General features: G+C 55.3%; 5 protein-coding genes across 5 annotated transcripts in view; 2 read left to right on the plus strand and 3 right to left on the minus strand.

Annotated features, from left to right (window-relative positions):
- CHGG_10058 (uncharacterized protein) overlaps positions 1-2,523 on the minus strand; it is a gene marked incomplete at both ends in the record, with an annotated part of 4,305 nt that extends 1,782 nt beyond the window's left edge. The window contains 2 exons of the mRNA XM_001227984.1: positions 293-634; positions 700-2,523. Coding sequence (XP_001227985.1) covers positions 293-634; positions 700-2,523 — 2,166 coding nt within the window. The remainder of the gene's footprint in view (positions 1-292; positions 635-699) is intronic.
- A 673-nt stretch (positions 2,524-3,196) lies between these two features.
- CHGG_10059 (uncharacterized protein) lies at positions 3,197-4,745 on the plus strand (the record flags this gene model as incomplete). The annotated part of the gene is made up of 3 exons (XM_001227985.1): positions 3,197-3,271; positions 3,394-3,723; positions 3,807-4,745. 3 exons carry the CDS (start codon positions 3,197-3,199, stop codon positions 4,743-4,745), a joined length of 1,344 nt encoding a protein of 447 aa, XP_001227986.1.
- A 1,267-nt stretch (positions 4,746-6,012) lies between these two features.
- On the plus strand, positions 6,013-8,644 carry CHGG_10060 (uncharacterized protein; the record flags this gene model as incomplete). The annotated part of the gene is made up of 2 exons (XM_001227986.1): positions 6,013-6,220; positions 6,276-8,644. The coding sequence occupies 2 exons, from the start codon at positions 6,013-6,015 to the stop codon at positions 8,642-8,644; spliced, it is 2,577 nt and encodes an 858-aa protein (XP_001227987.1).
- Positions 8,645-8,958: 314 nt separating this feature from the next.
- On the minus strand, positions 8,959-10,082 carry CHGG_10061 (uncharacterized protein; the record flags this gene model as incomplete). Its single annotated transcript, XM_001227987.1, has 3 exons — positions 8,959-9,098; positions 9,155-9,560; positions 9,615-10,082. The coding sequence occupies 3 exons, from the start codon at positions 10,080-10,082 to the stop codon at positions 8,959-8,961; spliced, it is 1,014 nt and encodes a 337-aa protein (XP_001227988.1).
- Positions 10,083-11,130: 1,048 nt separating this feature from the next.
- Positions 11,131-12,243, minus strand: part of CHGG_10062 (uncharacterized protein) — a gene marked incomplete at both ends in the record, with an annotated part of 3,041 nt that continues 1,928 nt past the window's right edge. The window contains 4 exons of the mRNA XM_001227988.1: positions 11,131-11,536; positions 11,601-11,667; positions 11,724-11,826; positions 11,963-12,157. Of these exons, the coding sequence (XP_001227989.1) occupies positions 11,131-11,536; positions 11,601-11,667; positions 11,724-11,826; positions 11,963-12,157 (771 nt within the window). The remainder of the gene's footprint in view (positions 11,537-11,600; positions 11,668-11,723; positions 11,827-11,962; positions 12,158-12,243) is intronic.

Genomic DNA, 12,243 nt, shown 5'->3' on the forward strand with positions numbered 1-12,243 from the left:
AAAACAATCACAGTAACACCAAAGAAAAAATGGAGCGCGACAGGCTCCCCACCACTCTCCCATCTGAGAATTCCAAGAGAATTAACATTTGAAACCAATCCCTTATTTACCATCCTTCGATCTAATTATCTCAACTTTATTCGCGCTACTTCAACAGGCTCCCTTCCCGTGTAGGAATGCTCCATTTCCCATAATCCACACGCCAAAAAAGACCTTGGTCGGGTTTTTATCTCGAGCGACGCAAATCTAACCTAGTGCAAATGAGGGGGGGGGGGGGGGGGGCAAAACCAACACTGTCATGCTCATTTGGCTCGTGGCCTTGGTTCGAGTATCCAACGAACCGCCGCTCCCGGCAATGCCAGTACGTGTGGCCTCGCTTTGAGAGCAAACTCTTGATTTCTTCGGACGCGTACCGTAGGGGATACCACTCCAACGAAGTGACGTCAAACAACTCGGTCGTGGAGTGGTCGATTCGCAATTCGAGCACTTCCTGATGCCTCGATAGTTTCCCATGTTTTATCTCCAAATTCCACCCGGCAACGCTCCAAACTTGATGGGTATTCTCGGACGCGCGGTCCGATGTGGTTCCCTTCTCCTCCATTGTGGTTGGAGATTGGGGGCCCCAGAAGGGTTTCTTGTAACTGGCAGCAGTAGCTTGAAAGGCCCGACGATTGTCTTTGCTCTGGATGGGTCCCATACGCTCGAGCCCCAGCCGTTTAACATGAAAGCGGTCGGGCAGGGCCTGGGCTGGACGACAATGTCGCCCGGCTTCACCAAGAATTGCAAGGCACCCAAGGAGATGCGACCCGAGGACAGCTGTCCCGACACATCCTGGTACAAGGGTCCCAGTGTCTTTTCCAGGTATGTAAACAGTGCCTCGACGCAGACCCGGTCGCGTCTGCCGAGTTCTCGGGATTTGGACGTCCATTCCGGATACATGTAGAAAAGGCTCAGATAAGGGGTAGAAATCTCCTTCTTGAAGTCGAAGCTGGGGAAAGCAGTGTTGAAGTCCGAATAGAGCTTTGATAGATTCACCAGGGCTTGTACCATGGCCCTATTTGGAAAGGAAATGGTCTGGGCCGAAGGCTCCGGCAGCGGGAGCACTTCCCATTCTCGCTCTTCGAGCCTATACTCGGAGGGTTGAACGAAGCCGTAGTCGTTGTAGACAATGAAGAGGAAATCCTGGTTCTCCAGAAACCTGTCAAGGTTCGCGATAGGCATCGATGCTCGAAGGCGAAGGCCTCGGTCTTCATGGTCCCAGGCCGGTTTTCCAAGATAACAAGCGCCTTTGATACGATAGATCTTGCGCCACCGCTGACCCGGTCTCTGTGGGTGATTTCCAATTCCTGCATCTGGTAGCCCGCGAACAGTCGTATGCGGATTGGTGGTCAGCTGGCCCTTCAGTGCTTCCAGCTCCATGTGCAGCTCCCTGATTCGCTCCCTGAGGGTTGCCTGGCCTTCCAGTTCAAGAGGGCTCGAGGCTTCTGGCGACCGGTTATTGACATAGGCACCATCATCATCATCGGAATCATCATCGTCACCTCCAACGTCAACTATACGTTTCTTTGGGCGGCCGTGTTTGGCTGCCACAGAAGCTAGAAGTTGTGGTGCGGACTGGCGAAACGAGGATCTCGGCGGGTCCATCCACTGTCGGTGCGGCTTTGTCGAGTCCCCGTGAGCTCCGGGCGAGGGAGGATGCCCAGGCGGACTCAAAGCGGCATCGGAATCTTGTTCAGTCTGAGACTCGGACTCATCCGAGGCGGGGAATTTGTGGTTTATGGCCAGGTATTGGGTCGAGCGGCTCCCCGTGGCAACTGGAGCCCCGGCAGAAAATGGAATCCCGGTTTCCCGGCGGATTGGCATTATTATACCATAATTCGACATGGCAGCGGTGGGTGAATGGTCAAAATCATCCTGCCCAAGAGGCGCCTTCCTCGACGGCCCCTGAATAGGGGGTGGGCTTGGGGACCGCCACGAGACCGCTGGCGCGTCCATGGTACGAGAGAGATACGACGCGGCGTCTTCGTATAACTTAATATGCTTGACATGTGTCCTATTCTTGGCAACCCGGGTTTCCTCGTCGCCCACGTCGGGGTCGTCGCTGCTGGCGTCTTCCGTACCTGATGCGCTGTCCCTGCTGCGGTGGTGGCGGTCGTTTTGGTCGTTGCTTGGCTCGGTGTTAAGAGAAAGTCGAGTGCCAAAGTCCGGATTGTCAAACAGATGTTGATACTCCTGGGGTGACTGTCCGTGGGGGTCCGAACTCTGCGTTGGAGACAGCAAGGCTCGCAGAGCGACAGCCTCGTCAAGTTGCTGGCGCTCTTGGGTCTGGTCTCTGGAGATGGTAATGTGCTGCAAAAATGCGGTGGCTTTGTCTTGTCCGCCGTCGGGGGTAGCGTCTTGTGTCTCGTCGGGAACAGCGATGGGTGGATCCTCTCGGCGTGGAGGCGGGGGGGTTGGGGCCGGCGCCGGGATATGGGCCGGTAGTGGACGAAAATAGGATCCTAATAACCGACCCCCAGACATTGGTCAATGGAGAGAATTCTTAGGGAAATGAAGCTTGGGGTTGTGCCTAGCTCGGCTGTAACGATGAGTAAATTGAGTTTGGTTCACTCGGTGGTCAGAACCTGAGAGGCGAGCCTCGTTGCCAAGCACAGGCGGGGGCTGTGTGGCTATGCTGAGGTGGCTATGCTGAGGTATGTACGTATGTACATACCTATATTACCTAGGCACTCCGCAGGAGCTGCTGAACGGCACGGACGGCTCGAACTTCAGAAGCTCCCTCAGACCCCACGAGACTGGAAGCTGGAACTTTGTGTCACTACCTACGTCAGTGAAGTCGCCATTTGTAACAGCGGCAACTTAGCATGGTGCCGTCCCCACTTGCTTCCAGGCCGGAATGGTACAAGGCGGGTGATGCCGATCCGTACGTCACTACCTACCTATGTTTACTCAAACCAGACTATAACCACCATAGTATGGAACTAGATGTTTGACTTATCGTGCTTAGAACGCTGGATCCAGCACGAGAGGCCTTCAAGATAGCCACAGCCAAGTTCGGTGCTGTCCTAAGCTGGGACACAAAAAAACAAAAGGGACATGGAGTCCACCAAGCCAGCAGCATCCTTGAGCTGCAGAGCCTTGTCGCGGATGCGCAATTAAAGTATGCCACAAGCCATGGCCGTAGCAGGGTCCGAAAATGGCTCGTGAAACTGTCCACAAGGATCACCCACTACAGCGCCATCCTCGACGTGCTCGTCCAGCACCACCCCGAGTACGTTGCGCTCGCTTGGGGTGCAATGAAGTTCCTTTTTCTGGTCGGTCATATTCCCACGCGCGCGCGCATCGCCGCCATTGCGCCAAGCTAGGCTAATCGCTGACGAGATTCGCCAAAAGTCCGTGGTCAACCACGAAGCCCTGGCGTCGTGTGTGGCCAAGAGTCTCACTCGAATTGCCGACACGCTGGCCAGTGTCGAAATAACTGCCGTTCTGTACCCGACCGAGCAGATGAAGCTCGCCCTCGCCGAGATATATGCCCACATGATCCGTTTCTTTCTCCGCGCCCAAGACTGGCTGACGGAGAGTAGCTGGATGCGAGCGCTGCACTCGGTCACGCACCCAAAGGAACTCCGATACGATGATATCCTGCAGGACATAACCGCCGCCACGACGCATTTCCAGAGGCTCGCGGTTGCTGCGTCACAGGCAGAACAGCGCGATATTCATGTGCTGCTCCTTGAGATGAAGCAGATGATGATTAGTAAATCCAATCCCCCATTAACCAACACCAACACTGCTGGGTAAGGCAGCCTCGGCTCAAGCAGCAACTAACCGCCGCCGCAGGTCACCAACAGATCAACGCAAGCGCCATGTACAACACCAATACGGCCCTCACCGACCTCCAGTTCTCCTCTATACTCAACTCCCTCAGCAACCCCCCCCTCGACGACCCAGACAAAGTCCTCCAGCAAGCCACCTTCCTCCGAAGCCGTGCCGCCCTCCATCGCAAAGCAACCCACGATGCCTTCTGGCTCCATCCACGCTTCCAAACCTGGTCTGAAAGCAGTTCCTCCAACCTCGTCATGGTGCAGGGCACTTTTTCCGGGCGCTCCGCCATGCGAGCCTGCCTAATCGACGCCATCGACGCGATCCGACAAGCCAATGCCACTGCACTCTGGGCGCTCAAAACGTCCGACCCCGCGGCAGTAGCCCCCCACTCGGGAGCATCCATATCCAGTGTCGAACTACTCAAGTACCTCACCGCGCAGGCGCTGCGCCTCGGTGGCCCGCCGTCTACCACCACCGAGCGCACTCTGGCGCTCAGCTGCGCCCGCTTTCAGACTGCCCGTGGGGAGCGCGAGTGGATTGGCCTGCTGGCGGGTAGTCTAGCAAGCATGGGAAGCAAGCATGTTTTCATAGTGGTCGATGTCGAGCTGCTTGGGCGGGAGGCTGCCGCGGGCATTGCACAGTGCAACGAGACCCGCGGCAGCAGCAGCGACAGGTTCACGCTGCCCGAGTCTTTAAAAGAACTATTTGCGCAAGTGAAGGCTCGGGCACCCGGCATTGTGGTCAAGGTCTTGTTGGTGAGCTACGGGTCGCCGCTGTTTCGTGCGATCAGTGACGTGTATCGGGAGGATGTGTTGCTTGCGGGGAGGCCGAGGCCGCAGCGCTCGAGGGCAGCGGGCAGAGCCGCCCACGGAGGGTTGGGTATTAGACGCGGCCAGCTGCGGAGAAAGCTTGGACTATAAATGGGCAGGAGGGACGGGAGGCGTTGAGGGAGGGGAGTCTGGTGGCATAGCGTAAGGGTTTGCATGGAGAAGTGGTATTTTGTTGAAACGGGTCCCCATCTTTGCCCAGCGTTGTGCTAGTATATCGATAACGTCACGTCGATTAAGTACGGAATGACTGATCTTCTAAGTCCGATTTCTTTTTGTCTTCTTCCTCGCTGCCGGCCGCCCCCCGCCCTCCCTTAGCCTTTGGTTCGCTCAGGTACTTACTTATTTATTTCTGAACCATATCCAATACTGAAACTGGACGGAACGGTGGAAGCCATATCAAAGAAGACCTCTTGTCCACGGCGTGGCTCACTTTTATTGCCCCCGAGCCTGCGGGATCGGTAGCAAATATTGAGGTTGTGTCACCAGCCCCTACCCATTATTCTGTGACATTATGCGGACACGGCAGCCCGCCCACGGTAAGCCGCAGCAGTGAAGCCCATGTCGTCGATACAGAGGTGCCCAAGTTTCTTTGTGTCTCAGAGAAACCACGCGGGTGGCTGTAGTGGCACACGGCATTATGTTGTTACCACACAAAAACCCCTCTTCGCCAACTTGAGCGGTTCATGGGCTACCTGCTCGGATTTACGCCGGCGTTGTTAGTCCGATCTTTCCGTTGCCATCCGCGGTAACTGCTCTCAAAAAGGCAGGTTGCAGTCAAAACAACCACGTTAAGTGAGGCGAATCAACGTTTGCATCGGCCACTCTAGCGCAAGCCAACATGATTGGGGGGAGGACTTGCTAACAAGGGCGACGATCCACGGTGGCCGTTTGAATGTACTTTCAACCAGCGTAGGGTTGGAAAGCATTAGTCAGGGGTGCTCATGTTACTGCTCCTGGACACATGCAGGCTTTGAGGCCATGTCCCTGAGATGCCGTGGTACAGTATGGCCAAGGACCATGTCACCCCCTTGGTGCCAACGTTGCCATCAGGTTACTACCCTTGAGCTTTCCGGTCACCACCACCTTTACCTCGGTGATGGGCAAGCAACGGAGCACCTTCCCCCACAAACCTGGAGTTGGAGTTGCAGTGGCCCGACGTGACACGGCTGTGAATACCCAAAGCCGTACGACTAGGGGTCACTGAATCGGCCCGTTCAGACAAAAGGTTCAAGGAGCTTAATGCTCTCGTTTTGTTTCTGTTCCTGCCTTAATAAGTAATGGACTTTTCCACATCCATTCGTGGTGCTTTCCTTCCCCATGCCATGCAAAACAGTCCCAAACACTCATACGATTTACCATGGCATTATTCCTCATTCTTTTGTTGCTCTTTGCAACCACAATACTTGCGCAGATTCCGCGTCCGGCAGCACAATGCTCTGGATACCGCGCGACCAATATCCATGAGGATGTGTCCTACATGACTGCTGACCTCATTCTCATCGACAACTGCAGTTTGCACAGCAAAGACATTCAAAACTTGCGGTTACTCGTTGAGTACCAGACCGGTAAGTAGAGCTGGTTTCAAACATGTTTAATGTGACTAACCTCTTTATTTGATAGAAGCTCGGCTGCATGTCTTGATAGAGGATGCCCAAAAGGAGGTGTATCAAGTCCAGGAACACGTTCTGCCTCGGCCCAAGACCCAAAACGTAACTGCAAATGACGCTGCCCTCAAGTTCAGCTTCACCCAGGACCCGTTCACCTTCAATATCACAAGACCCTCTACCGGTGACGTCTTATTCGATACATCAGATTCACCACTGAATTTTGAGTCGCAGTATGTGCGGGTCCGGACCAGCCTCCCGCAGAATCCCAACCTTTATGGCCTGGGTGAACACTCGGATGATTTTCGGCTGCCCACCAGCGGGTATAGACGCACATTCTGGAACGCCGAGTCTCCCTTCATCCCAAATCATGCGAATTTGTACGGAAGTCATCCGGTGTACTTTGACCACCGGGGTGAGTCAGGGACGCATGGTGTATTCCTCCTCAACTCCAACGGGATGGACATTATCATCGACAAGACGGAGTCAGGGCAACAGTATTTGGAGTACAACGCCATCGGGGGTGTGCTGGACTTTTACTTCGTGGCCGGACCACAGCCGGCTGAAGTAAGCAAGCAGTATGCCGAAATCGTTGGCTTGCCTGCCATGATGCCGTACTGGACCTTTGGCTTCCATCAGTGCAAGTACGGCTGGTCCACCATTGACCACGTGGCTGAGGTTGTGGCCAACTACTCAGCCGCCGGCATCCCTCTGGAGGTAGTGTGGGGGGATATTGACTACATGGAAGAGAAACGGGACTTCAGTACCGACCCCTCGCGCTACCCCCTGGATAGGGTCCGCGCACTTGTTGACAACCTGCATCAAAACAACCAGCATTACATTCAGATCCTCGACCCGGGCATCCGACGGCTTGACAGCTACGGCCCCTACACACGTGGTGCAGAGAAGCGCGCTTTCCTTCGCGCCTCTGACGGCTCGTTCTACCGTGGCATGCAATGGCCCGGCGAGGTAGTCTGGCCGGACTGGTTCACCCCTGGCACGCAAGACTGGTGGACCTCGGAGATCCTCTCCTTCTACAACCGCTCCACCGGCATCGACGTGGACGGTCTTTGGGTAGACATGAACGAAGCCTCCAACATGTGCGGTGACATGAACTGCCTCACCTCCGCCTCCACCATCATCACCACCGCCGTCGGCAAAAACCCGCACCAACCTCCTCCCCTTCCACCCCACCACCGCCGCCAAACCACTCCCCCCCGAAAAACAGGCCACAAGCTCGGCCTCCCCGACCGCGACCTCCTCTCGCCCACCTACCCCATCGCCTCCCACCGCGGCCCGCTCTCCGCCTTCACACTCTACACCAACGTCACCAACGCCGACGGCTCCCACCAATACGACACGCACAACCTTTACGGCAGCATGATGTCGGCGGCCACGCGGCGCGCCCTCCTCACCCGCACCCCCCGCAAACGCCCGTTCGTCCTCACGCGCTCCACCTTCGCCGGCGTAGCCGCGCACGCGGCGCACTGGTTCGGCGACAACGCCTCAACGTGGGACCACTACCGCACAGCGATCCGGCAGCTGCTGGGCGCGGCGGCCGTGCAGGCCATGCCGATGGTGGGGTCGGACGTGTGCGGGTTCAATGGGGAAGCCGAGGAAAAGATGTGCGCGCGCTGGGCGCTGATGGCCGCGTTCCAGCCGTTTTACCGCAATCATGCTGATGTGTCCGCGCCCGATCAGGAGTTTTACAGGTGGCCGTTGGTGGGGGAGGCCGCGAGGAAGGCGGTGGGGGTGAGGTATCGGTTGTTGGATTATTTGTATACGGCGATGTGGAGGGCGAGTGAGCAGGGGAGGGCGGTGGTGAGTCCGTTGTGGTTTGGGTATCCGGGGGATGAGGCCACGTGGGGCGTGCAGACGCAGTGGTTTTTGGGGGAGGCGCTGTTGGTGAGTCCCGTGGTGGATGATGACTCGCAGACGGTGAGGTATTATCTGCCGAAGGATGTGTGGTATGACTTTTGGACCGGGGAGAAGGTGGTGAGTGCGGGGGAGATGAAGAGGGTCGAGGGGGTGGCGTGGACGGACATCCCCGTGCATATAAAAGGGGGCAGCATCGTGCCGATGAGGGCCAACTCGGCGAATACCACGGCAGAGCTGCGGAAGCAGAACTTTGTCATCACGGTTGCGCCGGGGGCGGATGGGACGGCTCGAGGCGAGTTGTATCTCGACGATGGGGAGAGCCTGGATGTTGGGGACAAAAAGTCGGTAATCACGATGAATTGGAATGGGAAGGCCGTTGAAGCAAGCGGCACGTTTGGCTACGACACGGATGTCGTTGTCGAAAGGGTGGTGGTGCTTGGCGACGGAGGATCGAGGACTCAGGAGGGACCTTGGGGGCTGCGCAAGGCCTTTACCTTGCACCTTTAGTCACTCCTTGGCCTTTAGGCAACTATCCCCAGCGATGCCTTCCATCTTGCCTTTGAGGACCTGCAGGGTTGGGAGCAGATAGTTGCGAGAACTTGGTGCAGCAAACCATCCGTATGGATTCCTGCGTATGGATCGAATCATCCAAGTGTGGTTTGGCTGAACTGTGGCAGGGGTGATGCAAAGGTCGCGGTTCCTACAGCCATCATTTCAATCTTACAGCCATATTGGGCTATGGCAGTAATTCGGAATTATGGTATTATTCTCACTCCACCAACACCGCCACGTTATAACTGCCCGAACTATGGACCGCCACCTCAAAAGATCCTGCCAACGCCAGCCCCGAGCTTGACGATGGGCTCGACCAAGGGCAGAGGTGTCAACTTGAACTTGTAAGGCGCCTTCTTAAAGTCACCAACTTGCGTAATGTTGACCGTGGCCTTGCCCCAATCGTTTTCTACCAAACGTGTTAGCCACAGACTCTCCAACAAAAGCATAACGCCGGGCACTTACTGGCTCCCAAGTTGGCATAGCCATCGAGCTCCTCGTCACCACACGTGCAGGTGTTAGGCGAGTCATCCGGAATCACGAGACCGTAGGTGCTGAGCGCCTCGCGGGTCTTGCCTCTGAACACGTTGCCCTCCACAAGCACCTGGTTGTCGGACCGAGAGTGGATTGCCTGGTAGTTGAAGTCGACGTAGAGGTTGTTGTAGATGTGCTGGTGGCCGAAGCGCCCTGCAGGACCGCGGGTGCCCATGTTGCGCCAGTAGTTGTGGTGGTACGAGACATGCAGATGGCCAAAGTCGATGTCCCGGAAGGTGTCGTCGTTTCCAACGAGCGACGACTTCCAGTGGTCGTGGAAGTAGTTCCAGGATACCGTGATCCAGTCTGAGGCCCGAATGATGTCGACTTGGCCGTCCTAGTGGAGAGAGTTAGTATCTTACTTTTAGTCAGGCTAAGACGGAGTACTCACAAAGAAGTCAGGGCCCTTGGAGATGTCAGACTTGAACTCGTTGTGGTCCACCCAGACCCTGGTTGAGTTCCGGATCGTGATGCAGTCGTTGTCCTCGATGAAGCTAATTTTGAGGTTCTGGATGATGACATTGGTCGAGTCCACCACATCAAGACCACTGCCGGTGATGTGAGCTGAACCTCCAACGCCAATGACCGACGTGTTGGGGCCAATCTTGGCGCGGGCCGGGAGCTTGATCTCGCCCTTGACGCGCACTATCTTGGGCTTGTCTCCGGAAACGGCTGCCGCCAAGTCTGCCGCATTGTCGACAACTACCGTGGCACCGCCCTTGCCGCCGGTGGTGGTGCCGATCGGGTTGTCTTTGGCGAAGCCTTCGACACCCCAGGATGCAAGACCGAGGCTGCCCAGGGGGGATGCCGCCGCCAAGGGGGCCAATGTCGACAGGACTGTGATGAAGTTCAGCCTCATCGTGAATATCCGGGTATTCGGGACGAGTGGTGGTGGGATGATAGGAGTGGACTATAACCATGAAAGCCGGGAATGCCGTACAGCTTAATATACGAGGGAAGTGAGGTGATATTCAGGCCTAGGCCAGACTACACAGACAGTAAAGCCCCCAGCCCCATCTTTTTCCCAACTTCGCTACCCGATGCAATGGAAAAATGTACTCCAGCGGGGAACCCTGTCGAAGAAGCATTGTCCCCAAATAAGATGTTGATGCGGTGTTGCGATTTACCCGTCCGGCAGGTTTGCCCTGCCAAGCCGGCACCGGTGACGGAGTGCTTCTTTCTCACTGGTGGAAATATGCGTGCCGGCGACATTCAACGGCTTTGGAGACGAGCTTTAGCGTATTTTCCGATCGACAAGTCGAGGACCACGCCTCCCTAATCATGGTCTAGCGAGCATTAGATCCGGACAAACTTGTCGAGATATCGCGTTGTGGTGATTGTGTTGCAGAACGAGGCCAGCGTCTGGTGATTCGTATTCCAAGGAAGTTGTGGAACGCGGTTGTCGTGAGCCGGCAGTGGCATAGGGATCCAGGGGAAATGTGTTCGGGAATAGTATCACAGTATGGCATCATGCTAAATTATCGTTTACCAGGGAAATATTGCCAAAATCAAATAAGAAAAGTGACAATTATTATTATTATTATTATTTCTCTTATCACGCTAGGTACTAAGTACATGCGGTCCCTCAGCGATTAAATCGGTAGGAAAAACCATGCCTAAGCTGGATGAAAACCTCCGCACCTCCGTTGCGGCCTCGCCGCTACCCCGTGGATCCATCTCCTCGAAAGGGCTCACCCACCTTCCGAGGTCAAAGTAACGAAATAGATAGAATGAGTTGTAACCTCTGTTCCATCGGTGCCCTTCTGCTACTCCGCTTCGGCCCCGCCGCGGGCCTCTTCGTTGTTCTCATTTTCCAGCTCTACCGCCAGCAGAAAAGTGACAATGTTCCTGGTATTAAACGAGGAAATGTCATCCCATGGATTTTGTAACTGTCTACGTTGATACCATTATGATCCTGCCTTAGACTCTTCGCGTTTCGTTCTTTTGTCATTTATCTCTTTCTCAAGCCGTTCGATAACCCCTTTCAGCATCTTGACCTTCTCCTCTCCGTTTTCGTCGGGGACTCCATAAGCATCGATCTCACGCCTCGTCTTCAGCGTGTATTCCAGGGCCTTCTCGAGATTGCCGATGTGGTAATAAAGACGGGCGGGAACCTCATACATGCCGCCCATCTGCTCCGTCAGGCCTTCGAGTTCCACCAGAGTAAACAGTCGTTCACTGGCTTCGACTGCCTCGTGGAAATGGCCATGTTGAGCAAGTTCAATAACCTTATCCTGGAGAGAGCGGACCTCCCTACGGCGGTCATCCGAGGCGACGAGGTCGGCTGGTTCAGCGGTGCAGAGGGAGCATTGGCTGGGGTTATGTTAAAGTCGTTCTTGGCATCACACGAAAAAAGGGAGGTAAACTATGAGCCTACCACTTGAAACCCCACACGTTCTCCAAGGTCTCTTGTCTCTCTTCTGATGTCAGGCCCGCAGCGGAGTCTAAGCCAAGTAAGCGATTATGGTCATGACGATCGTGGATACTTGGAATCTCTTACACGTGACGGTGATTTCCTCTCCAATTTTGATATCACGGGCGGACCACCAGTACTGACAAGTACCGTCATGGCCAACGTCTTCTCCGAGAAGTTGATGAACGCACTAATCCAAGGTCAGTTAACAGCACACGTCTCAGTTCGTTCCTAGCACATACTTGGGCTTGCAAGCATGATTAAATCTCTGTCTCAGTGAGCTTCGACCTTCTTCTCATCAACGCCAACCCACAAGCAAAACTCACCGCCAAATCCGCAAACAACCCCATAAACTCCTTCCCCCCAACCGTCACCGCAAAGCTATTCGTCAACATCACATCTTCCATCTCACTCATCTCCCTCCCATCCCCATCCTCACCCTCACCCCCCCGCCTCGCCAACCCCTCCACCAACACATTCCGCAGGAAACTAGAGAGGCGGAAAAACAGGAATGCCGGGACCTACTTGTGCGATGACTACGCTGAAGACTCAAACATCGCCAGAACGAAGGTTGTAAAGGGCAGAAGAACGAAGACCACCGAATAGC

This window comes from Chaetomium globosum, genomic scaffold (assembly GCF_000143365.1).
Source record: "Chaetomium globosum CBS 148.51 scaffold_7 genomic scaffold, whole genome shotgun sequence".
NCBI lineage: Eukaryota > Fungi > Ascomycota > Sordariomycetes > Sordariales > Chaetomiaceae > Chaetomium > Chaetomium globosum.